Genomic DNA, 22786 nt, shown 5'->3' on the forward strand with positions numbered 1-22786 from the left:
AGCCCCAGATACCTTATCTGAGAGTGACTCCGTCACATGTTCTTCCTCTTTGATGACTAAAGGGCTGGACTCTTGTGTAGGTGGGCCAACTTTTGATCTAGCCAAACTTAAAAATTCACTAATGGAATCTTCTTTCTTTTCTTGTTTAGATGTATCCCATCGTGATGGTTTTCGTGATTCTGAAAGGTGGGAGGACATAGACGTGATATCAGAATGTGGCAAGTAAAAGGCAAGCTCTCCATTCCAGCTCTTTCATTCATTCAAGAATACCAGCAGACCTACTGTGGGCCAGGCATGGTGCAACGTGTCGGGAACATGGCAGGTGCTGAGGCAGAGCCCCAACCCCAAACAGTATACGTCTGGACTCTTACAACACGAGCTAATGTGTTCATATGAGCGATTCCCTTAATGGAGGGAGAGCTCACACCGTGTGTACCCAGGAGACTTTCCAACAGGATCAGGGTTGAAACCATGGTCAGCCATGGGCCCGAGGAAGCCCCACTCACTGTCAGGACCTTGGTGTTGCGGCCCTTTTTCACTCGCTGCTTGAGTTGCAGGTGAGGAAGCAGTCTCTGGGAGTGTCAGAAAGTTGAAGACTGAGTATTTGTCACGTTTCACTCTTGGTAAGCCAACCAAAGTTGAACTGCAGGGTGAAAAGAAAACACATATATGTAATTTCAAATAACAACTGTGAGGATAACATCTAGTTCGTGTGAAGTTTTCCATCTTGTGTTTTTCACCACTAGCTCTTCTCTTTGCTAAGAGGCCCCTGAAGGTGATTGTGCTTCTCCAAGCAGTTTAAGAATTTGGAATGGCTGATGTTAGGGCCCACGAGGTTTCCCTTATTATAGTAAGAGCTAGAATTTAACTTTGAAAATGTATTCCCATGAAGGAAAAGCTCCACTGCTAAAAATATACCTAAATTTTCTGACAAAACCTCAGATTCAACGAAAGTGTCGAACTTGTATAAAGAATTAGTGTAAGTAATATTCTAAATGTAAACTATATGTGATTATTAAAAAGGTGGCAAATCAGACCAGCATTAAGTTTTTGTAACTTGACATATCTGAGTTTCACATCTTTGGTAGAGAATAAAGTCTGCTTTCTGGATGTTTGCTTATTATTATTATTATTATTATTTTTAGTAACAAATTAATGGAAGTTAAATCTGCAAAATCTGCAACTCCAAGCATTTACAAGTAAATTCATCTAGAAAAAGGGAATTTATATGAGTAGGTTAGGGGGAGAGTTAACTTTAATATGGGGGAAGGAGTACTGATGTGAGGACAGATTTATCCAACTTACTCTGGATAAGGGTCAGGGACATTAAACCTCTTACACAGCAGCTTGTCAGGATGCCACTCAAATGTGTCTCTGGTAAGCTTCCCGAACATCTTCATCCTCACAGCCGACTGCTTGTCATTGACATCATTCTGGGAAAAGACATTCATTCTGTTTCATCAAGCGGTCACACCACCGCCCTGAGTGCTCTTTCACTGAAAAGCTTTCAAGCAACCTTCCAAAATTTCCAAACGGTGCTTATGCTGCGCCACTGTGCAAAAGGCATAAATCATTCTTATTCTATAATGCCACGTGTATTCTGATCATTCCACTGAGGGATCTAAAACATTTGTTTGAATTTTACAATTCATCAGGTAGGGATGTGATGGCGACAGACCTCTTGGTCTCGAGGGACTTCCACTTGATCTGAATCGTCCTCCTCCTTGGCATGTGTGAACCTCGAGGACAAGGTCGAATGGGAAGACACATACAGCAGAGCTGCCCGAGCAAACTCATCCCGCTCGCGGCCTCGCTCCCATTCTGTCATACTGGGGTCCAGACAACGTTCCAGGGCATCTACGGTACAAGGAATGAGAACCTGCTTCACTCTTAGGAAAAACGTAGGGCTTAGAGAAGAACACCCAGTGGGTCCCACTGTGTCTCTGTAGATTTTACCAGAGAGGCCACAAATCTGTACCCTGGTTTGTAAGAGCATGGCGGGGAGTACCTGTCAGGTTATATCGTCTCCCCCTCAACATGATGCTTTTATTGAATTCTGTCTACCACACAGAACAGAGAAAAACATTTTGGGACTCATGCTCAGTTAAATCTTCGAAGCCAGGGGCGCCTTGGTGGCTCAGTCGGTCAAGCATCTGACTTTGACTCAGCTCACGATCTCAAGTTTCGTGAGTTTCAGTCCCGCATCAGGTGAGCTCAGGCTCCACTTCGGGTGAACATGAGCCCCGCTTTGGGTGAACCCAGCTATGTCCTCTCTCTCTGCCTCCCCGCCCTCTCTGCCCTTTGCTCACTTGCGCCCTCTCTCTTTCTCTCTCAAAACAAAACAAAACAAAACAAAATAAAACAAGACAAGACAAAACAAATCTTTGAAGCCAGGAACTTGCTACCACTCCGGGACAGTGATAAGTTCATCCTAACTATATTCCTAAGTCTTGGCAGAAAAACACTCCTTTTTCTAACTTTTGGGTTTTTTTAATTTCATAAATAAACACTGGGGGTGGGTTCTTAGGTCTGCTTTCGAAAACCGACCCCTCCGATTTGCTGACGACGCTCACGAGAACTGCTATGAATAACCGTAATCCCTCTCCTCAGTCTGGCTGTATTTACTCCGTAGATCACAGAGTGATTTTTCCCCCCTTGTAATGGTTCAACAGCCAACTACCTTTTTAAATCAAATTTTAGGCCATGATTTAGGGCTGGATGATTAGGATTTTAAGACAAAGTGGGAGATGACCTTGTTCTCTTGGTGTGAAATGCAACACTTACAGAAGGCAGGCATCTGCACACAGTAAATGGTCTGTAGTTTAGCAGTTGCCACTGCCAAGCCATGTTCTCTACGTCAACAGCTATCTTTGGGACCTGAGATATGGAGAAACACAAGCTGCTTGCTCCTACTTTCTGAGGTCAAGAGCCAGGCACTAAAATCTTTGCACTGTTTGCAGCAGGACAAAGCAAAACACCGGCGGAGTGGGGTACTTCAACTTTCAATCTGGGACAAGGGCCAGAACGGCAAAACTGTTTCCGCTGGCTGAGAGGTGGGAGACCCAGGCCCAGCACCCACCTTTCTGACCCCGTTTCATATGTACTAAAAACTCTTCATATCGTTTTTGCTTTTCTGGATCTTTCGCGAAAGGTTTGAAGTTGCTGGCTCTCGTGGCAGCTGTCCCACCACTCAATGCCATGTGCCACGAGCAGGAACCCACGTCCGGAGAGGAAGGCTGGGGTCTGCTGCTTGAGGCCTTCTGGGCCAGACTCCTGGCCTTGAGTTGAGCTGCTTTAAGGTCAGTTGCCTGCTTCATTTCTCTGATTCTCTCTTTATCTTTTTGGGACAGAAACTCTAACACTGAAGTAGATGAACCTAAAAAAAACAGTAATATGGAAGAGATGAAAAGTACCCTAAGACAACCACAGTGACATTTCTGTGGTACGTACATGTTCAATATCACAAATGTACATAATTAGAGTATCTTAGTTTTTCATCTGTACTCGTATTATCCCTGGGAACTAGACAGTGAAAATAACATGACTCCTATTTTACAGTTGGCAAAAATGGAGGTCAATACTTGGATGTTTATCAGGTGAGTGAGTGGTCCTAGAACAAGGAAGCTGACATCCCGGGCTCCGGACCTCCAGCCTGAGGAGGCCACCACCTCCACAGTCCCACCGGGCACAAGCCCTGGTTCAGAGCCAGCTGCCCCTGCGGCATTCACTCCTGTCATAGCACCCACTGAGCACTGTCCTGGGCCAGGAGGACACCGGAGACAAAGTCCCGCTCCCCTACATGGGGGCATGGAAATTAGAGAAACCCAAAGTCAGCAACACCAGAGGATGGCTACGAGAGGAAGACCATGAAGGAAACAGGTTGACATGACTGAGGGGGCCTAGAGGTGAGGGCTGGGAGGGAGAGCAGGGAATCACTAGCATATGTGAGGGGGCAGGGGAAGCCCGGAAGGTGCCTCCAAAGAGATAATATTTGTGGTGAGTTAAGTAAAAGAAGCCGAAGTAGAAGGGAAGAGCAGAGGCAGAGGAGATGGCGAACATCAAGGCCCCGATGTGGCACGTCGCGGTGGGCAGGGTCAGAGGGAGGGAGGCAGGATCACAAGGCTAGACTCAGGGGGTTCAGGGAGAGTAGATATGGCTTGAAAAGAAGGCACGACTGGATCCCGTAGCCTGGTGGGGAGTCTGCATTTGTCTTCAGTGTGAGAAGTACTGGACTGTTTAAAAAAGGGCAGTGATATCATTCGGTTCGTCCGGCTGCTGTTGAGGGGAAGGGACTGCAGATGGGAAGAAAAAAGGAGGCTGATAATGAGGCTCTGCAATAGTCTGGGCGAAAGAGGGTGGGCGCTCACTCCAGGCTGGAAGCAGCCGAAAGGCAGAGACATGATGGCGTCCCCAGTGTGTTGGGGACAGCGCTTAAAGGACCTGCTGATGGACGTGGGTGGGCAGGAATCAGGATTCCTACGTTCTGGTCTAAGCAGCAGATCACTAGTGGCATCATTCACTGACAAGGGGAAGACCGGAGGAAGAGCGGGCCTGGAAAAGGAAGTGGGGAACCAAGACTTCCGCTCTGGTCTGTTATATTTGATGTATCTATTGGGCTCCCGAATGGCAAGTCCCAGTTCACCTCTCACAGTGGGTCTTTCTGGGCCAGCCTAGAGGGGATTCTCCACACTTGTCCACACTTTCAGATGCACTCGTCCCTTTTAGGCTTTCGGGAAAGAGCTACAGTCCCCTTTCCCCTGAGGAAAAAAATCACACATTCTCAGGCTGTGCAGGGACAGCGAGGGCACCGGCGTCCCTGATCTGCACCACATTCCTGGACAATTATTACAAGTCTGAAAACCACTGAGCTTAAGACAAGAGCTGCGATTTCAATGGCACAACCCAAACTTGTGTTAGAAAACAAGTCTTAAGAAATAAAGGATACGCACACTGCTATGTGTGCTGCTCACAAGGAACAATTTTGTTCTCACAGTGTGGGAATACTCAGTCATGTACCAAGTGTCACTGAGAAAACAACTTTCCGTTTTGATTGTGATAACCCCAATTACTATCAATGTAATGTTCTTAATCTCTGTGGCGCGTACCTTGAATGGGTGTTTCTCCCAGCAACTCCGCCCGCTTGGAGGCATTCAGCTGGTGCCTACTGTGTGTCCCTGGGTCAGGCATTGGCTTCCCAGCTGACTCTGACAATACCTGGACTAAGTGGGTGTTCTCTGAGGTTGCAGCTACCACAGGTCTGAAATAATGTACCGGTCGATAGTCTCTCGGCAATTCAGGTGGTGGGTAAGTCTTAAAAAACAAAAAAAAACAAAAAAACCCCACAAAACTCAGAAAAGACAGGCTGTAAGATGACCATGTTTGACTTACCCAAGAGAACCCATAACCCATGAGTGTTGTGAACCCTGCCCTTGCCAGGCCAACATCCAGCAGGAGGGTCGCACTGGGAACAGCCTCTCCAGATGTCTAGCCAACATCCATTCTGGATCTGGAGGGTCACCGGGACTCTACTGTTCCAATGGCCACACATCCTGAATGTTACCCCTGCCCACTTCTGCAGACAGATGCCAATATGCATGCGTCATGTGACAAGAAAGATGACAGTAGGTAACGCAACGTATCGGCCCACATGCAGAACTGGCCTACTATAAATTAGAAAACTTAGAAAAGTTCGACTCAAGGCTTAGAAAAGACATAATTACTTTAAATAAGTTATTTTTCCATTCAGAATTATTTTTCTGGTTACATTTCAGTTCCAAAGTAGAGTTTCAGGACTTACTTTTTTGATCTGAGGTATTTTTAATTCAAAAGCTGACTGAATTGAAATTGAAATATATCTGAGAAATTCAGGCACTGATGATGATAGAACAGATACATTAAAAGAAAGTATACCGCACTTTTATTTTTTTTTTTAATTTTTTTTAACTTTTATTTATTTTTGAGACAGAGAGAGACAGAGCATGAACAGGGGAGGGGCAGAGAGAGAGGGAGACACGGAATCTGAAACAGGCTCCAGGCTCTAAGCTGTCAGCACAGAGCCCGACGCGGGGCTCGAACTCACGGACCGTGAGATCATGACCTGAGCCGAAGTCGGATGCTTAACCGACCGAGCCACCCAGGTGCCCCTATACCGCACTTTTAAATTACTGCACAGAAAGGTCTCCCTTGCTCTGAGTCTAACAAACATGTATTTATGGACAGTCTCATTTAAGCCATTTTCTAGATTTTTTCCGCTACTTGAAACCCTGAGCTCCGTAACCAGTGAAACACCGAATGCTCTCCGGCTGTGGCTCCGGGGCTCACAGAGGGTTCGACAACAGTGACGTCCGCATCCCACCCCACAAAGCTGGCGCCAGGCGGGGTCTCCCAAGCAGCCCAGGTGGCTGAAGCACGCAGCCTAGGGAAGCACCCGGCACAGTGACAGTCTGCAGCAGAATGCTAGTGTCACTGCCAGGACATCTCACTGTTTATCGCCTCAGCCCAACCACCTCCTCTGAACATACGGACTCCCAGATCAGTCGGCAAACACTCTTATGAGGCCGCGACACCCGATCCAGAGGAGCATGGCAGAAAGGGGAGGGGGTGCGTGGCCACAACTCTTATTAATATCCTCCACTGGATTCAAAGCATCCCACTCCCTCTGCTAAATCACGTTCTGTTTGGCCTCTGGATAAAGAGGCTGGGTTTTGAGCCCATATGTAGAATACTTGCCTGTGAAAGGCTAGGTGAACATCGCCCTTCTCTGAACTGTTCCCACGCGGAGCGCTATTCCAGCAAGCTGCACCTCAGGAACCCCCGATGTCTGTCTCCCCACATACAGCCCTCTGCCTCACTGCAGTGAATCTGTGCGTCTGGCACCCCCACGGGAATAGGCTGTCCTTGGGGGCCAGGACTTAGTCCTGGAGGAAGTGAGTCCTCAAGCCCTGAGTCAAGCGAGTACTTCTCAGCCTTTTTTATGCTCTCATACATGTAAAAAACTAGCATCGTCCTTTGACGTTACTTGACATTTCTGGTAATAGTATCAGTTTACCATGTGCCCAAAGCTGTTCTGAATATATTCTGCTCGCTGTTATAACATTTTCGCGACTAAACAAATCAAAGCTGCTGTAACACCAAATGTGGTGTTTCGGGCGGCACTGCCCCTGGCCTCCCCTCTTCTGAAGAACCACGGGCCAAGCCACAGAGGTACTTAACAGACGTTTGCTGAATACAAAAACAGAGAGCAAATTAAAGGATGGAACAATCTAAAAAAGGGATGCCAACAAGGCGAATGGCCAGGAGCCTCACCTGAGCTGCCAGCACCATCACCCAGTGATGCCCGCCTGTGGGCACGTGGCTCTGATGGGGGTCAGAGACAAATTACCACTTGGTCCAAGCTGCACAATGACCTCATGAAAAAACAGGACTATCTGGAAAGGCATGTGGAGTTCTCCATGGGACCTGACCCGCATGCACACAGCCTCTCTTCCTTCTGCTTGCCCAGACAAGGAGTTCGAGGAACCCTGTCCACACCAGCCAACACTCTTCCCTGCACTCAGGAGGAGGCAGCAATGGGGGCTTTTCTGACTTCTTAAAATTTTCTACTTTTCCTTAAGTTACATTGCCCTTGGAATTATACCAATTCCATTTTCCCACCAGTTTCTAATGTAATTCTTTTTTTTAATGGAAATAACCATTTACTTAAAACTTGGATTTAAAAACTTAGCAATTTAGGGGCACCTGGGTGGCTCAGTCAGTTGAGCATCAGACTTCAGCTCAGGTCATGATCTTGTGGTTTATGAGTTCGAGCTCCACGTCGGGCTCTGTGCTAAAAGCTCAGAGTCTGGAGCCTGCTTTGGATTCTGTGTCTCCCTCCCTCTCTGCCCCTCCCCCACTCACACTCTGTCTCTTTCCCTCAAAAATAAATAGACATTAAAAAATTTTGTTTAAAGATTAGCAATTTAGGGGTACCTGGATGGCTCAGACAGTTAAGCATCCGACCTTGACTCAGGTCATGATTTCACAGTTCATGGGTTCAAGCCCCACATAGGGCTCTGTGCTGACAGCTCAGAACCTGGACCCTGGTTCAGATTCCTGTCTCCCTCTCTCTCTGCCCCTCCCTTGCTTGTGCTCTGTCTCTGTCCCTGTCTCTCTCTCTCAGAAATAAACATTAAAAAAAATTAAAAAGGGGTGTCTGGGTGGCTCCGTTGGTTAAGTATCCAACGACTTCCACTCAGGTACATGATCTCACGATTCGTGGGTTTAAGCCCAGCACTGGGCTCTGTACTGACAGCTCAGAGCCTGGACCCTGCTTCAGATTCTGTGTCTCCCTCTCTTTCTGCCCCTCTCCCACTCAACACTCTGTCTCTCTCTCAAAAAATAAATGTTAAAAAATCTTTAAAAAAAAGATTAGCAGTTAGATATTTTGGATACAAAGTGGTTACTGACATTTCTAATGCAGAATGTGTTTTGCTGGACAATCACTGATAATTATGCTGTTGCTTTCTGAAAACAGAATTCACTTACTTTTCAGTTGTTAACATAATAACTCAGGTTACCTAGCAGTGAATATTTTAAGTACTAAAGCATAAAATAAATAAATAAACAAAATTGTTTTCCTTACTTTTTTAGACGATAAGGGTTTAGAAGCCAAGGAAAATCCATCCAAAATTTTGCCAATGTATCGAAGATCTTTCTCTGATTCTGCAAAATGATGTCATCGATTAATTCCGGAAGCAGAGAAGATTAGAATGGGACAAAAGACGTCAATTGTTTTTTTTTTTTTTTTTATCTCCAAGAACGTAAATACCACAAGTCATACATGGTATCTTGCAGAGATAGCAGTAAAGGGGAGGGAAGAATGGCACATAAAGCCATCACACCTCTGTTGACTCAGCCACCGGCAGCCGGGCCCGCGGCACCCTCCGTTGATTAGGCTGCCCCAGATGTGAGGCCACAGCTCTCCAAGACAAGTACCTCAATATTGCTTTTAGAGAAAAAGCCTAGCTTAGGAGGACCTAAAGTGAGGTGTACCAAAGAGTATACTCTATGGAGTAAAAGATCTCAAGAAAAAAACATTAAGAGCATAAGTGTGGATAAAAGTAAAATCCTGACGATAAGAGAGTCATTTCTAAAACCAGGTGAAGAACCAGGGGAAGACTACTCCCCAGTTTCCTTAGCAACTATCCAAATAAGGCACAGAAGACAATGCAAACAGGCCAGCCTGTAATCTAATCTCAGTCCAAATTAAAAGGTACTTCTGTCTTTTTCTCAAACGAAATTCTAAGAAGAGATAAAGATCACCAAAGATCACTCAGAAAACAGAATGACCGATGCCCTCGGACTGGGAGCCAGGGATTGGCCACTGGTTGTGGAGACAACCTCACAGACAGGGGCTCTGTGATTCTCGGGGATTTCCTGAGCATAGCAGTTATGGCAAAAATCCGTATACACGAAATGCATTTTCTGTACCCGAAAGCTCCTTGTGCATGACCACCATGAGCACTTACACAAGGGCCGTGTGGTCCTGAAGTAGACATAGCTGCCCTGGGGCAGGTGGGACGTAAGTCTTCAGCCACTTACAATGCAGCACAGCCCTATAACTATCCTCCTCACCAAAATCATTCTTTGCACTTCAACTCACGTTGAACTTTTGTACCAGCTTCTGAAGTTCCTAAAATTCTGTGGGGTAATTTGAGATTCACTTTGACACTCTTGGCACCCCTATGTTTATAGCAGCATCATTCACAATAGCCAAATTATGGAAGCAGCCCAAGTGTCCACAGGGAGATGAGTGGATAAAGAAGACGTGCTACATACGTGCAATGGAATATTACTCAACCATAAAAAAGAATGAAATCTTGCCATTTGCAACAACACAGATGGAGCTAGTGAGTATTACGCTAAGTGAAATATGTCAGAGAAAGACAAATACCAGGATTTCACTCATATGTGGAATTTAAGAAACAAAACAAATGAGCAAAGGAGAAAGAGAGAGAGAAAGAGAGACAAATAAAGAAACAGATTCTTAATTACAGAGAAGAAACTGATTGTTACCAGAGGGGAGGTGGGTGAGGGAGGGGTGAAATAGGTGATGAGGATTAAGGAGAGTGCACCTGTCATGATGAGCACTGGGTGATGAATGGAAGTGTTGAGTCACTGTATTGTACACCTGAAACTAATATTACACTGTCTGTTAACTACACTGGAATTAAAATTAAATTAAAATAAACAAAAAACATCTTTCACACTCTTGGCATTTTGTATTCATTTAAAGCCCAGCAATTTTACTTCTGTGAATTTATTCTGAAGAAATAAAACACAAATGTGCATCAAGACAGAGCCATAGAATATTTATTATAGCTGTATGGATCATGGAAACAAATAAGAATAATTAAAAAATCAACCACGAAGACTGGCTAAATTTAGATTCACTCAGTGAAAAACCTTAAGGCCAAAAGTATAGAAAGTTGTGTCTAGGGGTGGGAGAGATGAGGAGGCCACGGCAGAGAGGGGATAAGGGGAGTCTGGGGGGATCGGGGAAAGTCAGCAGCTCAGGCTTGATGTGGAGAAGGGTAGGATTCAATTAGCACAAAGGTGTTGTATAAAGGAAAAGCCAAAGATCTGACCCAGGAGACAGATCTAAATATGTATGATAAATTAGCAATTATTATATAATTAATATATTCTGATAATGCTAGTCATATAGTATTGTGTCAATATATTGCCATAATCAACATGATCAATAATTAACATGTTAATGTAATCTGTAATATTAACATATTATAACACATTAACATACATCTTTTTAAGTTATAAAAATAATACATAGTCTTAGTAGAAGATTCTGAAAACCTAGGTAACCAAAAGGAAGAAGTGACATCAACGAACATTTGGGCACACCCTCTTCCAGCATTTGTGCGAAACCCTAGATTCGTTTTTTGGCGATCATGACAGAGGCCACGGACACTCAGAGTGCATGCTGTGTGCCAGGCAGGTCTCAAGCCCTTCATGTACGTTAAAATCTCCTTGGGTATATGCCACAGTCATGCCCACTGTCCAGGCAAGGATGCCCGAGGCCACAGCTACTAAGTGGGGAGGGCCAGGGCTGGAATCCAGGCAGCCTGTCTCAGAATTTGTGTTCACAGTCGCTAAGCTCACCACCTCTAAAAACTGGTTTGCGCCTGCTTCTTTTCCTTCTAGAAATGCAAAATAGGTGGGGCGCCTGGGTGGCGCAGTCGGTTAAGCGTCCGACTTCAGCCAGGTCACGATCTCGCGGTCCGTGAGTTCGAGCCCCGCGTCAGGCTCTGGGCTGATGGCTCGGAGCCTGGAGCCTGTTTCCGATTCTGTGTCTCCCTCTCTCTCTGCCCCTCCCCCATTCATGCTCTGTCTCTCTCTGTCCCAAAAATAAATAAAAAAACATTGAAAAAAAAAAATTAAAAAAAAAAAAAGAAATGCAAAATAGGCATCCTTTAGGGAAGTTATGCTCGGATTATTTAGATTTCAACATGTATGTTTCAGCTGTGTTGTACAGGAATTAGATCAAATTTCATCTAAAAATGTCTCTGTAGACTGTTTTATCTCAGCAATCACCTCCTTACTTCATTTAGGTGCTTGTTATCATTATAACCAGAGAAGAGTAGGTACTATTTATTCAGTCTTTGGGCAGGTACCATGCCAAACACCGAGTTATGCCACTTAATCCTCACAAGGACCCTCAGGGCGGATCTGATCCTCACTTTACAAATGATGCCCAGAGAGGTTACTAGTCTTGCCCCATGTCCCACTGCTGGGCAGTAGACAGCTGTGATCCAAATCCAGTCAGATGACTCCAAATCACATGCTACTAACATCTGCTCCAAACTGTCTCCTCCCTACACTACACCTTTTCTGGAAAGAAAAACTGAAGTATTACTTAGAACCACAGGATCTAAAGGCACCTGGGTGGCTCAGTTGTTAAGCATCTGACTTCAGCTCAGGTCATGATCTCACAGATCTCACAGTTCATGAGTTCGAGTCCCACGTCAGGTGAGCTCAAGCCCCACTTCAGGTAAAACATGAGCCCTGGGTGAGCCCCACTTCTCTCTCTCTCTCTCTCTCTCTCTCTCTCTCTGTGCCTCACTCACTTGCACCCTCTCTCTCTCAAAAAATAAAACAAAAAGAACCACAGGATCTGAGTCACTACAGACCCTGACTTGAAATTTAAGTTGTGTTAAGACATGTCCACCTCCTAGCCCAACAAGAGCCCCCCAGGAACCAGGGACTCAAGTGAGGAGACAGGCTGGGTGCCAGGACCAAGCTCCCTCTTGCTGAAGGTCCCACACCGAAGGTCCCGCACCTGGCCTTCTGACCTGCTGGGCCTATGTTGGCCAGTTGCCCAGTTTCTTGGGCTTCCCTCTGACCCAGTGCCACCTCTGACCTGCAGCACGAGCACCTGTCCACATACTCGCTCCTTCCCTGATTCCAGACCTCTTCCTCCTCCCCACCTTGGCCTTGTCTTGACAGCTGGCTTTGGCTCCGACCCGGTCTACCTTCTGTCTTACCCCCCCACACGGGGCCTCTCTTCTCTCCACTTTGTTTCTCACCCTCCATCTCTGGCCACCACCCCCCAACTCCACCGAGGCTGACACTGCAGTTATCAATTCTGCAATCCCTTCTTCCTGATACCCTGACATTTGGTCCTACCATTGGTTGAGGGTCCATGGAATTACCTTTCTGACTTTTATACTGCCTGGGTGCTGTCCAGCCGTAGAGTCCATCTCCAGGCTCCTCATCCTTCAAAATGGTGTCATATTTGGATAAAGTTTCTGTGGCATAGATGTCATCATCTTCCTCTTCCAGGGCACCAACACCAAAAGCCTTCAAAAACAAGGTTTCAAACAGCAATGACAGGTTTTAGAGCATGTCTCCACTGAAGAATAAAGCTCCTTTAAGGATGTGGTTGAACAGACCACATTAGCATTGCAAGAGCACCAAGAGAGAAGGGAAGCAGGAGACCAGATTAACACACACACTCAAGTCCTCTTGGAAACAGTGACCAGAAGTGAATGCCATCCTCCAGTGCTGGGGCTGTCCTCCAGGCCTAGCAGCAGCTACAGGTCTGGGGCCTAGCGAAGGAAGGCGTGGAGAACACACCCAGCATCAGTGTGGGAGGAGAACAGGGCCTCCAAAAGCAGAAAGGCAGAATATTCATCTTCCGGTCATTGTGGCCTGGGGCCAGTGCTGGTGACCAGGATCTCAAGGCACCACTACTGAAATAGCTATTGTAAGAATCTATAACCTTTGTGGACATGGCCTCCAACAAGGATTACTTTTTGTTACTGAAAATTACTGAAAAAAATTTGGAGGGATGCCTGGGTGGCTATTGGTTGAGCGTCAGACTCTTAATTTCAGTTCAGGTCATGATCTTGGGGTTTGTGGGATCGAGCCCAGCGTTGGGCTCTGTGCTGACAGCTTGGAGCCTGGAGCCTGCTTCAGGTTCTGTGTGTGTGTCTCTCTCTGCCCCTCCCCTGCTCACGCTCTGTCTCTCTCTCTCTCTCAAAAATAAATAAACATAAAAAAAATGTTTTTTTAAAGAACATTAGGTCACAGGATCTCAGCAGTACCTATTAAAATCAGGAAGGTGTGCTTGAACCGTGTTCAGAAAAGGCCGTAAGGAAAACATAACCACCTCAAAGTCTTCGCATAGTCAATGAATAATGACTGCTATAGATATAGTATAATATGGAAAGCGTTCTCATTTGTCAATGGTTCCATGTTCATGAAACAGAAACTTTTACCTGGCCTGAAATTCCCAATTTTCTTCCTTTATTCACCCCAATCTCTCCAAGGAGATCGCTGGCTCCCTCAGGTCCCCCACTGAAAAGATTAAAATGTTCTCCCGCAGTTCCAAACAATGCTTGGTGGGGATCCAGGCCCTTGTAAGCCAGTCCATGCACGTTATCTTTAGGTGTGAAATCCACAGGTGTGATGTCTTTGGGTGCAAAGGTCACATTTTCAGGCACATAGTCATCATCTTCATCCTATTTAACCACGAGGAAAAAGGAGAATGGAGGTGAGTCACTGACTGGTGCAAAGGAAGCCTATAAAATACTATTTTCAAATGACTACTTCCAAACAGAACAATGACCAAACTTTCATTTCCACTATTACAAATCGCTAAATTGAGTCCCTGATACTCAAGAATCTGAACAGACCTTGGACATGTATGGTGAGGGCATGTTGCTGAATACATTCTCTGACATGAAGACAGTTTCAGGGTAGGGGTATTTCACCGTAATGGGATCTGACTGATTTCTAAAATTCTTCTGACCCTAAAATTACACGTTCATAAACTAACAGGTGTCACTATACCAAATTCAAGGTCAGCCTTTGCATATAGTACCTCGGATCCTTCAGAGCCTCCAGGGGGTAATGCACAGCCATAGATTTTTACTCCAGGATCTATAAAAGAGATGTCAAATACATTAGTCATGAGCAGCTAAAAATATGGAAATCTAACTTGCTGACATTCTTTAGAAGTCCATGACAGCACTTATGAAAGGTACTACGGCTTTAGGGTCAGAGACTGATCACTCAGGAATTGTTTTCCACCAGTCCCTGCCCCACCCACACTCTGTCAATAATGTGCTCAGTGACTAACCACTACTGTCCCAGGGCCACAGAGAACCCAAAGGAAATTATTACTGCCTCCAAGAGTTCGTACTCTGGCTGGGGAGACCAAGGGTAAGACATAAATAGAAAAGAATCCTATTAAACTGTGACACAGTTTTGATAAGAGTAGGAAACAGTTTCACATGGTGCTAGCAGAAATATAAACTAGTACAATTCTAGTACAATGCTATTACGCATGACACACAGAAAGCCTTAAAATACAGGTGACCTTTTGGGAATGGAAATTGGTAGAGCCACTGTGGAAAACAATACAGAGGTTTCTCAAAAAATTAAAAATAGGGGTGCCTGGATGGCTCAGTCGGTTAAACGTCCAACCTCCGCTCAGGTCATGATCTCCCGATTCGTGAATTCAAGCCCCGCATTGGACTCCGTGCTGGCGATGCGGAGCCTGCTTGGGATCCTCGCTCTCCCTCTCTCTCTCTGCCCCTCCTTCACCAGCACTTTCTCTCTCTCTCAAAATAAATGAACTTAAAAAAATTTAAAAATAAAAATACCATATGATCTAAAAATTCTACTAGTCGGTATTTATCCAAAGGAAAAAACAAAAACACTAATTTGAAAAGATACACACACCCCTATGTTTATTACAGCATTATTTACAATAGCCAAGATATAGAAGCACCCTCAGAATCCATCAATAGACGAGTGGATAAGAAAGATGGGGTATAGTTAAATATCCCATGGAATATTACACAGCCATAAGAAGGATGGGATCATGTCATTTGTGACATGGATGAACCTAGAGGATGTTGTGCTAAGTATTGGCTGAGAAAGACAAATTTCACTCATATGTGGAATCTAGAAAAAAAAAATAAATGAATAAACAAATAGCAGAATCAGACCTATAAATGCAGAGAACAAACTGATGGCTGCCAAATGGAAGGGGACTTAGAGATGGGCAAAATGGGTGAAGGGAAGTGGGTGATATAGGCTTCCAGTTCTGGAATGCATAAGTCACAGGGATAAAAGGCACAGCACAAGGAATACAGTCAATGGTACTGTAACAGCGCTGTATGGTGACAGATGGCCACTACTCTTGTGGTGAGCACAGCAGAACCTATGGACTTGTCCAATCACCGCGCTGCTCACCTGAAACTAATGTAACATTGTGTGTCAACTGTACTCAAATTAAAAAAAAAATACAGTTGACTCTTAAACAGCACAGGTTTGAACTGCAAAGGTCCATTTACACACAGACTTTTTATAGTAGAGCTAATGTGAATATATTTACCTTAGGATTTTCTCAATAATAATTTCTCTTCTCTAGCTTACTTTATTGTAAGAATACAGTATTTAATACCTATAACATATAAAATATGTGTTAATTGACTGTTTATGTTATCAGTGAGGCTCTTGGTCAACAGTAGGCTATTAAGCAGATAAGTTTTTAGGAAGTCAATAGTAACATGTGGAAATATAACACTGTATGTTATTTAAGTATATATATATATAATTTGTACTTGAAAATAAACAAGTAAATGTTATACATGGATTTTCAACTGCATGCAGTCAACTGTATCTGCATATTACTTTGCCCGGCAGCTTCATTTCCCGAAACGTGTAGCCATTAAAAAGTGTGCTACAGAATTGATGACAATCAATATACATACCAGGTTTTTGTCGGCGAGGTCTTCTCTTTACTCGAGGGCCAATTCCTTGTCCTTCCTTCCAGCCCATTTTTCTTAGCAATTCAAAACCAATAGATAATCTAGGATATCAAGGCATTGAACGTGAACTTCCTTTTATAATACTGGAGGATAGTAAGAAATCAGCAGTCTTTGAGTCCCTGTCCAGCTCACACACTTGTGCCTGAGCCCTGAAACACAGCCCACCCCCATGCACATCAGAACCACATGGCCCTGCCGTTCTGGCCACAGCTCACTGGACGTGGGTGCACACCGAACCTGGGGAAGCCCATCCGTGTCCTCTCTGCTGGGCCTTTGGAATGGACACCTGGGGGCTCTAAATGGTCCTTGTCAAGCCTGGGGCCTAAGAAACCATGAGTCTGAGGCTGCCACATCAGGCCACACAACCCAGGAACAGAACAAGGAGATATGCAGAAAGAGAGGGAAGAATGAGGCAGACCGGAGAGAGCCCTTGAGGCTTCTGAGGGAGGGTGGGAGGGAAGGCACCCGAGTTCCTAACAGCTCACCAGCCTCCACCAGCCCCAGCAGCAGAGCTGGTCACTGGAGCTCTAGAATACGCCATGCAATAAAAGCACAAGATCCTTTTGGCAAAACCCCCTTTTGCACTCAAGCTAGGCTTCTCCTACTTGCAACCAAACTACCTGTAATTAAGATCATTATGTATATGCAAAGCAGATGCCAAGATCACAAAAGTTAGAACAAAATTCTTCTCACTTTGCTGGTGTTATGAGGTCATCAAGCAGAGTAGCTCCAGGAATGGGGGCAGTAGCAGCTGCTAACTGCCTGGCCTTTTCTCGTATTCTATCTTTGGTTTTGGAAGCAAAATCATCCGTGGTGACAATTGCTTTAGGTGCTATCCCAAATTCACTAAGATCCTTTAAAAGAAAATTCAAACAGAATTACTTACATTGTTTGGTAAGTGATTAGCCATAATACATCACGTAGCTTTATTTCTTAAAAAAAAAAAAAAAAAAAGTTAAAACCACACAATTGATGGGATGCCTGCCTTGCTCAGTCAGAAAAGCATGCAACTCTGATTTTGGGGTTGTGAGTTTGAGCCCCATGTTGGGTACAGAGATTACTTAAATAAATGAATACGTAAAAACTTTAAAAAACAAACAAAAAAACTACACAGCCAAATTAGGCATCAGTGGAGCAGCTGACTTATATGTGTGTGTGTGTGTGTGTGTGTGTGTGTGTGTGTGTTTGCATGTGTGTGTGGAGCAGCTGACTTTATATCTGCCTTTAGGGTCCTCACAAAAGCTAAGGCCGGTAGCCGAGGACAGGGCATGACGACGGCCACTCAGTGAGGCCACAAGAGGCACAGCCAAGCTAGGAAGATAAGAAGTAATTAAAATCCAAAAAAAAAAAAAAAAAAAAAAGAAGTAATTAAAATCCAATAATTACTTCTACGGAAAGTAACTGTTGCCTCAGACAGTATTTCCAAGGTCAAAGTGTAGGGGGCAAATCTCAGAGTCACAGTCAGCAAGCATTCCTGAGCATGTACGTGCTACCTTAAGTGTTTCTGAATTTCCTGTTGGCTGCCTTTCCGATAGCCTATGCCCTCCCTCTTTCCTCACAGAGCCCTGAAGCTGTGCAGACACCGGCCCCCTCGGTGCCACCATGCACTCCCACAGTGGTGTCCTGGTGTGTATGCTGGGGCCCAGGGAGAGTTAGGCAATAGGGGTTCGTATCTTATCTAAGCCAGTCCTTTGATCCCACTTCCACTGCCAAGGATGGCTTTAAGAATGAGCACGTAAAACAATCTGCCCCAGCAGACGTGAGGTAAGATCCCCGGTAGGACTTATGGGAATGGTTTCCTTGCTCTCAAGAAAAGATACCAAAGAAAAGCCCTCCTTCCACTAGGTGATGTGATCCTGGATGTGCCATCTGGAGCTACTGTAGCCACCTTGGGACCACAAGGAGGGTTGATGTAAGGACAAACTGACATGCAGAAGATGGCTGAGAAGAGAGGACGCGGGGCCTCGCTGACATCTAGGCTTCTTGTTCCATGAGTCATGTTTCCATATAGATTATGCTAGTCAAATAGGAAGGGGACCTCCCCTTGCCTCTTACCTGCAACCTAAAGGATGTTAATATAGTGTTCTATTTCTTCTTTATCACAAATGAATCCATGACTAGGTTTTAAGGAAACAGAGGTTTAATTTTAAAGCAAAATGGAGCATGGGGTTCCTGGGTGACTCAGTTGGTTAAGCTTCCGACTCTTGCCGTTGGCTCAGGTCATGATCCCGCGGCCGGGGAGTTCGAGCCCCGCATCAGGTTCTGCGCTGGCAATGCAGGGCCTGTTTGGGATTCTCTGCCTCCCCCTCTCTCTGTCCCTCCCTTGCTCATGCTGTATCTCTCTCTCAAAATAAATAACTAAACCTTTTTTAAAAAAATATGGAGCACACCCTGTAGGCCCTAGGACAAGCCCCCCCCCCCCCCCCCAGCTTCCATTTACCCCTAAGAAGTGCACAGTCATCGTTGTGTTAATGAGGTACCCAGGTGCCTGCACAGGGCTCCCTTTGACTCCTAACTGGTCTAGTCACTCACCGTTCCTTAAACGGTGGTGTGCACAAAGTTACTGTCGGAGGCTGTGGACTCAGCTCCGTGGATACTGCACTTTTGGAGCAACTGGGGCTTCTTCAAGGAAATTTGCCTATGAACGACTTTCCTCTCCACCCTTAACTTTAGAAACTGGCCCCAGCATAAGATGCTACTCCAGTGAACAAGAATGCATTGAGGTACAGAGTACTCTAGTCCAAACTCCTAAAAGAAAAAGCCTCGCAAACAAAGAAGCCTTCGTACACTGAACCCTCTGGGGAGACTAAGGCACCGCACGCATCCCACTGGCTAACAGGCAATTCCGGTTCTGCACACCCACCTCTTCATCCATGAAGTCTTCGGGACCAAGAACAGATTTGTCTGCTCTGTTCTGTCGCGAAGACACGAAGGAAGAGGGTGTCCATCCTTGAAAGAAAAGCGTTTAGAATATTATGATAATAGATGGTATGTTGGTTTATTACTAAATAATTAAATAATGCAATTATGTACTTGAAACCCCCAGTACCTACAAACCCTTAGCTACTTTCTATCTCACTGCTCATGTAGAGATAATTATACAACGTAACTTTATTAATGCTCACAACTCTTGGCAGAACTCAGTGGATAGGTTTCCTCCTAAGAATCTAGGACCAAGAGAAATCAAATTATACAGTAAAAGTGGAGATGGGGTGCGTAGGTGGCTCAGTTGGCTAAGCATCTGACTCTTGATTTCAGCTCAAATTATGATCTCACGTTCGTGAAATCAAGCCCAGAGTTGGGCTCTGCGCTGGGCATGCAGCCTGCTTAAGATTCTCTCTCCCTCTCTCTCTGCCCCTCCCCCACTCCCTCATTCTCTCTCTAAAAAAAAAAAAACAGAGAGAGAGAGGGGCACCTGGGTGGCTCAGTCGGTTAGGCATACGACTTCAGCTCCAGTCATGTTCTCACGGTTCGTGGTTCGAGCCCTGCGTCGGGCTCTGTGCTGACAGCTCAGAGCCTGGAGCTCGCTTCCGATTCTGTGTCTCCCTCTCTCTCTCTGCTCCTCCCCTGCTCACTCTCTGTCTCACTCTCTCTCTCTCAAAAATAAATAAACATTAAAAATATTTTTTTTGAAATAAAAAAGAGAGAGAGAGAAGAAAGTGACATTCTTTTTCCAAGTAGATGTGAACCAAAAGATGCAAGGTCACCTTAAAAGGCAGGACCACTCTGAGACCAAGAGGACAGCAACAGATACCAACTTGTTAACATATGAAGACATAACATCAAGGGGCACGAGTCAGCTGTGAAAGGGTGGCTGGCACCGAGTCACAGAAGCAGTGCAGGCAAATTCAGGGTGCCCTGGCCCAAGGACTCAACCTGGCCAGTCTAAGGACAGGTAATGCCCATACCACCCCCAATTCCATCAAACCCCTGGGTCCTATAACTACCACGCCGGTTCCCTGCCCATAGTCACCAAGCATGTACCATGCCTATACGGTGAGAATGGCCTGGAGGTCAAATGCATCTGTAACCCTCTACGATACACTTTTGTAGTTTTCTCTGAGAGGGACACACCTCCTTTCCGGTTTCCTACAGGAGTCCTGTGGACCTAAGGAGTATGGGGCAGATCTACTCTTGGTCAGTGGGTGGAGCAGGTTTCTGGGCAGGCCTGGGAGATACCCCCAGGTATCTGGGAGTGAGGATCAGCTCTCCTAGGCCACTGCCTTCCTCCACTTTGGATTTCTATAGTCTTTGCCCGATTTCTGTATAGTCCTTCTAATGGTAAAGAGATACTCCAGGGTATGAACGTATCACAGTCTTCCTGACAATCGTTTGAGCTGGTCTTATTACAATATATGGCACAGCTATAATCGCAACAATCAGCAACGTATTAGTGTACTTCTTTCGTCACCAACCCTCCTGCCACTTTTAACATTTTAATAAAGTGTGCTAATTTCATAGTGCCTTGGTTACCTTACTTTGCCTTTCTTAGTAATAAGGCTGAATATTAAATACAGCGTTTCTATCTCCTCTGGAGTAAACTGTTCAGATACTTTGGTCATTTGCTCATTGAACTGCTCTTTACACATTCTGGATATTGAACTTTAAACCATCTTATTTACCCCAACTATTTTTCTTACATGGCTTTTCTCATCTTTATTTTACTATTGTTCTATACAAGTTATTGTGTATATATAAAACCGTGTCCCATTTTGTTCTCAACAATTGCTACATGAGTTACTCAGTTCTTCTTCCCTTCCTATCTGGCACATAAAAGTCATTCCAGTTTCTGTGTGAAAACATTTAAAAAGCATACATGACTTTAAACAATGCAGAATCCATTATATTGCATAACATGAAATTTTTAACTGATTTTTCTTCAGGTTGAGAGCATAGACTGACAAGCATGCTGTGGTCCCCAGTGCCAGGAGAGAGCGGCTCTGACACTCAGTGGCCTCACCTACAAAGCAACTATGACACCTGCCTTCCTCAGTCACTAAGACACGGAAGACAATGGTTACCTGAGGGAATGTGTATGACAGCATTTTGTGTGTGGCAAGATGCGATGGTATAAAACGGAAGTCATTATCGTCACTTAACCATCTGGTGAGAATATATCTTTTTTTTTTTTTTTTTTTTTTTAAGTGAAAGAAAACTTTCACTCTCAGGTTGTAACCAATGAACAACATACCAGTGGACTCTGAAAACATGCCAAATCTTGAAAGAACACAAAAGTCTACAGTGTGTGTATTAAAGTGTTTAAAGAAGTTTTTTTAAAAAGGGAGAGGTGGAAGAGGAGGAGAATCTTATGATAGTTCAGCGATATGATATGATATGATAGCTACATGTAGGAAAATCATACCTTCTTTCGAGCCAACAGTGTTGAAGTACCCAGCAGAGAAACCTCCGCTAAAGGCCCCATGAAACCGTTTATACCTTCCTTTTTCGTCTCTGACAGTCTGATCCTGAAGAGGAATTGGTTTTTTTGGTCTTTCACCTGAAAAAAGTATTTTGATGAGAGAGAAGCAGGTGGCGGATTAGAAAAAAATTTAGGGAAAGTGTCATTTCTTAAACATGCTGAATTGTTTACTTCTTGTAATTTCAAGTGTAACAAGTTTAATTAAGTTTTTTTTTTATTCCTAGGCTTTACTAGCTTATGTAGTTTCTAAAGTAACACACTGTATCAAGCTTCTTTATAGTTCTAAGGCTATTATAGATGTTTCTTATTTCTGTTAGACACACGTTTTGGCACCAATGGCCTGATTCCCACTAAAGTCCATCACATAAACTGAATTATATGGGGCGGGGGCGGTTCCAACGTTGGAGATAAACTCTACTGGCAATGCCAGAGGCAGGTCGCGGGGCTGGCACAGGGCATGAGAAGGTTCGCTACACAAGGAACAGTTCTGTATCTCTTCTAGAACTTCACAGCATCCCAAGCCCAGAGTTTGTCCTTTGGTGTTGCCCATTCTCCCCAAATCCCAAATGTGTCCTTATTCCTGGCAATCTCCTGATTCCATAGTTACTGTTCTTTCAAATTAATCATTTTCCTGCTCTGCTGAAAAGGGCTGGCTTGCTACATCACATAGTGGAAAGGAGCTTAATAAAGTCTAAAAATTCCTTAGGTTTACACTTTCAGGTACTGTGTCACAAATTACTGGTTAATTTTATCTACTGTGATTCAGAATTCTGAATCTATTTAAAATAAAAAGTAACCATCAAGTTACTTTCAAACATTCAACACAGAAAGCAAGTTATATGATAGTTAAAGGCACAGAGTTGAGGGTCACAACGCTTTCACCCCATCTTTACCAGGACCAGGACCTCAGTCATCTTGACTTCTCTATGCCTTGATTTCCTCATCCGTAAAATGGGGGTGACACGAATAGTAATATCTATTTCACAGAGTTGTTATGCAAAGTGAATAAGATAATGCCTATAAAGTGCTT

At 44.7% G+C, this 22786-nt stretch overlaps 1 protein-coding gene and 1 long non-coding RNA gene across 4 annotated transcripts in view; one reads left to right on the top strand and one right to left on the bottom strand.

Annotated features, from left to right (window-relative positions):
* The window catches only part of GPATCH1 (G-patch domain containing 1), a 39669-nt gene that overhangs the window by 12455 nt on the left and 4428 nt on the right, over positions 1 to 22786 (bottom strand). For 2 of the 3 annotated variants that reach the window (XM_053906034.1, XM_053906036.1), the window contains 14 exons: positions 21700 to 21834; positions 19201 to 19286; positions 17031 to 17191; positions 16281 to 16378; positions 14381 to 14439; positions 13776 to 14018; positions 12708 to 12855; positions 8621 to 8700; positions 5106 to 5310; positions 3080 to 3376; positions 1679 to 1857; positions 1306 to 1433; positions 507 to 643; positions 13 to 179 (listed from right to left, as the gene is read on the bottom strand). In XM_053906034.1, the coding sequence (XP_053762009.1) occupies positions 13 to 179; positions 507 to 643; positions 1306 to 1433; positions 1679 to 1857; positions 3080 to 3376; positions 5106 to 5310; positions 8621 to 8700; positions 12708 to 12855; positions 13776 to 14018; positions 14381 to 14439; positions 16281 to 16378; positions 17031 to 17191; positions 19201 to 19286; positions 21700 to 21834 (2123 nt within the window). The remainder of the gene's footprint in view (positions 1 to 12; positions 180 to 506; positions 644 to 1305; positions 1434 to 1678; positions 1858 to 3079; positions 3377 to 5105; positions 5311 to 8620; positions 8701 to 12707; positions 12856 to 13775; positions 14019 to 14380; positions 14440 to 16280; positions 16379 to 17030; positions 17192 to 19200; positions 19287 to 21699; positions 21835 to 22786) is intronic. The other variant, XM_053906035.1, reaches the window with a different exon arrangement.
* On the top strand, positions 3197 to 21481 carry LOC109251600 (uncharacterized). Its single transcript, XR_002073599.2, has 2 exons — positions 3197 to 3299; positions 21221 to 21481. It is a non-coding gene; the product is annotated as an uncharacterized LOC109251600 (long non-coding RNA).

The sequence above is a fragment of the Panthera pardus genome, unplaced genomic scaffold (assembly GCF_024362965.1).
Source record: "Panthera pardus isolate Hobbes unplaced genomic scaffold, ASM2436296v1 HiC_scaffold_18, whole genome shotgun sequence".
NCBI lineage: Eukaryota > Metazoa > Chordata > Mammalia > Carnivora > Felidae > Panthera > Panthera pardus.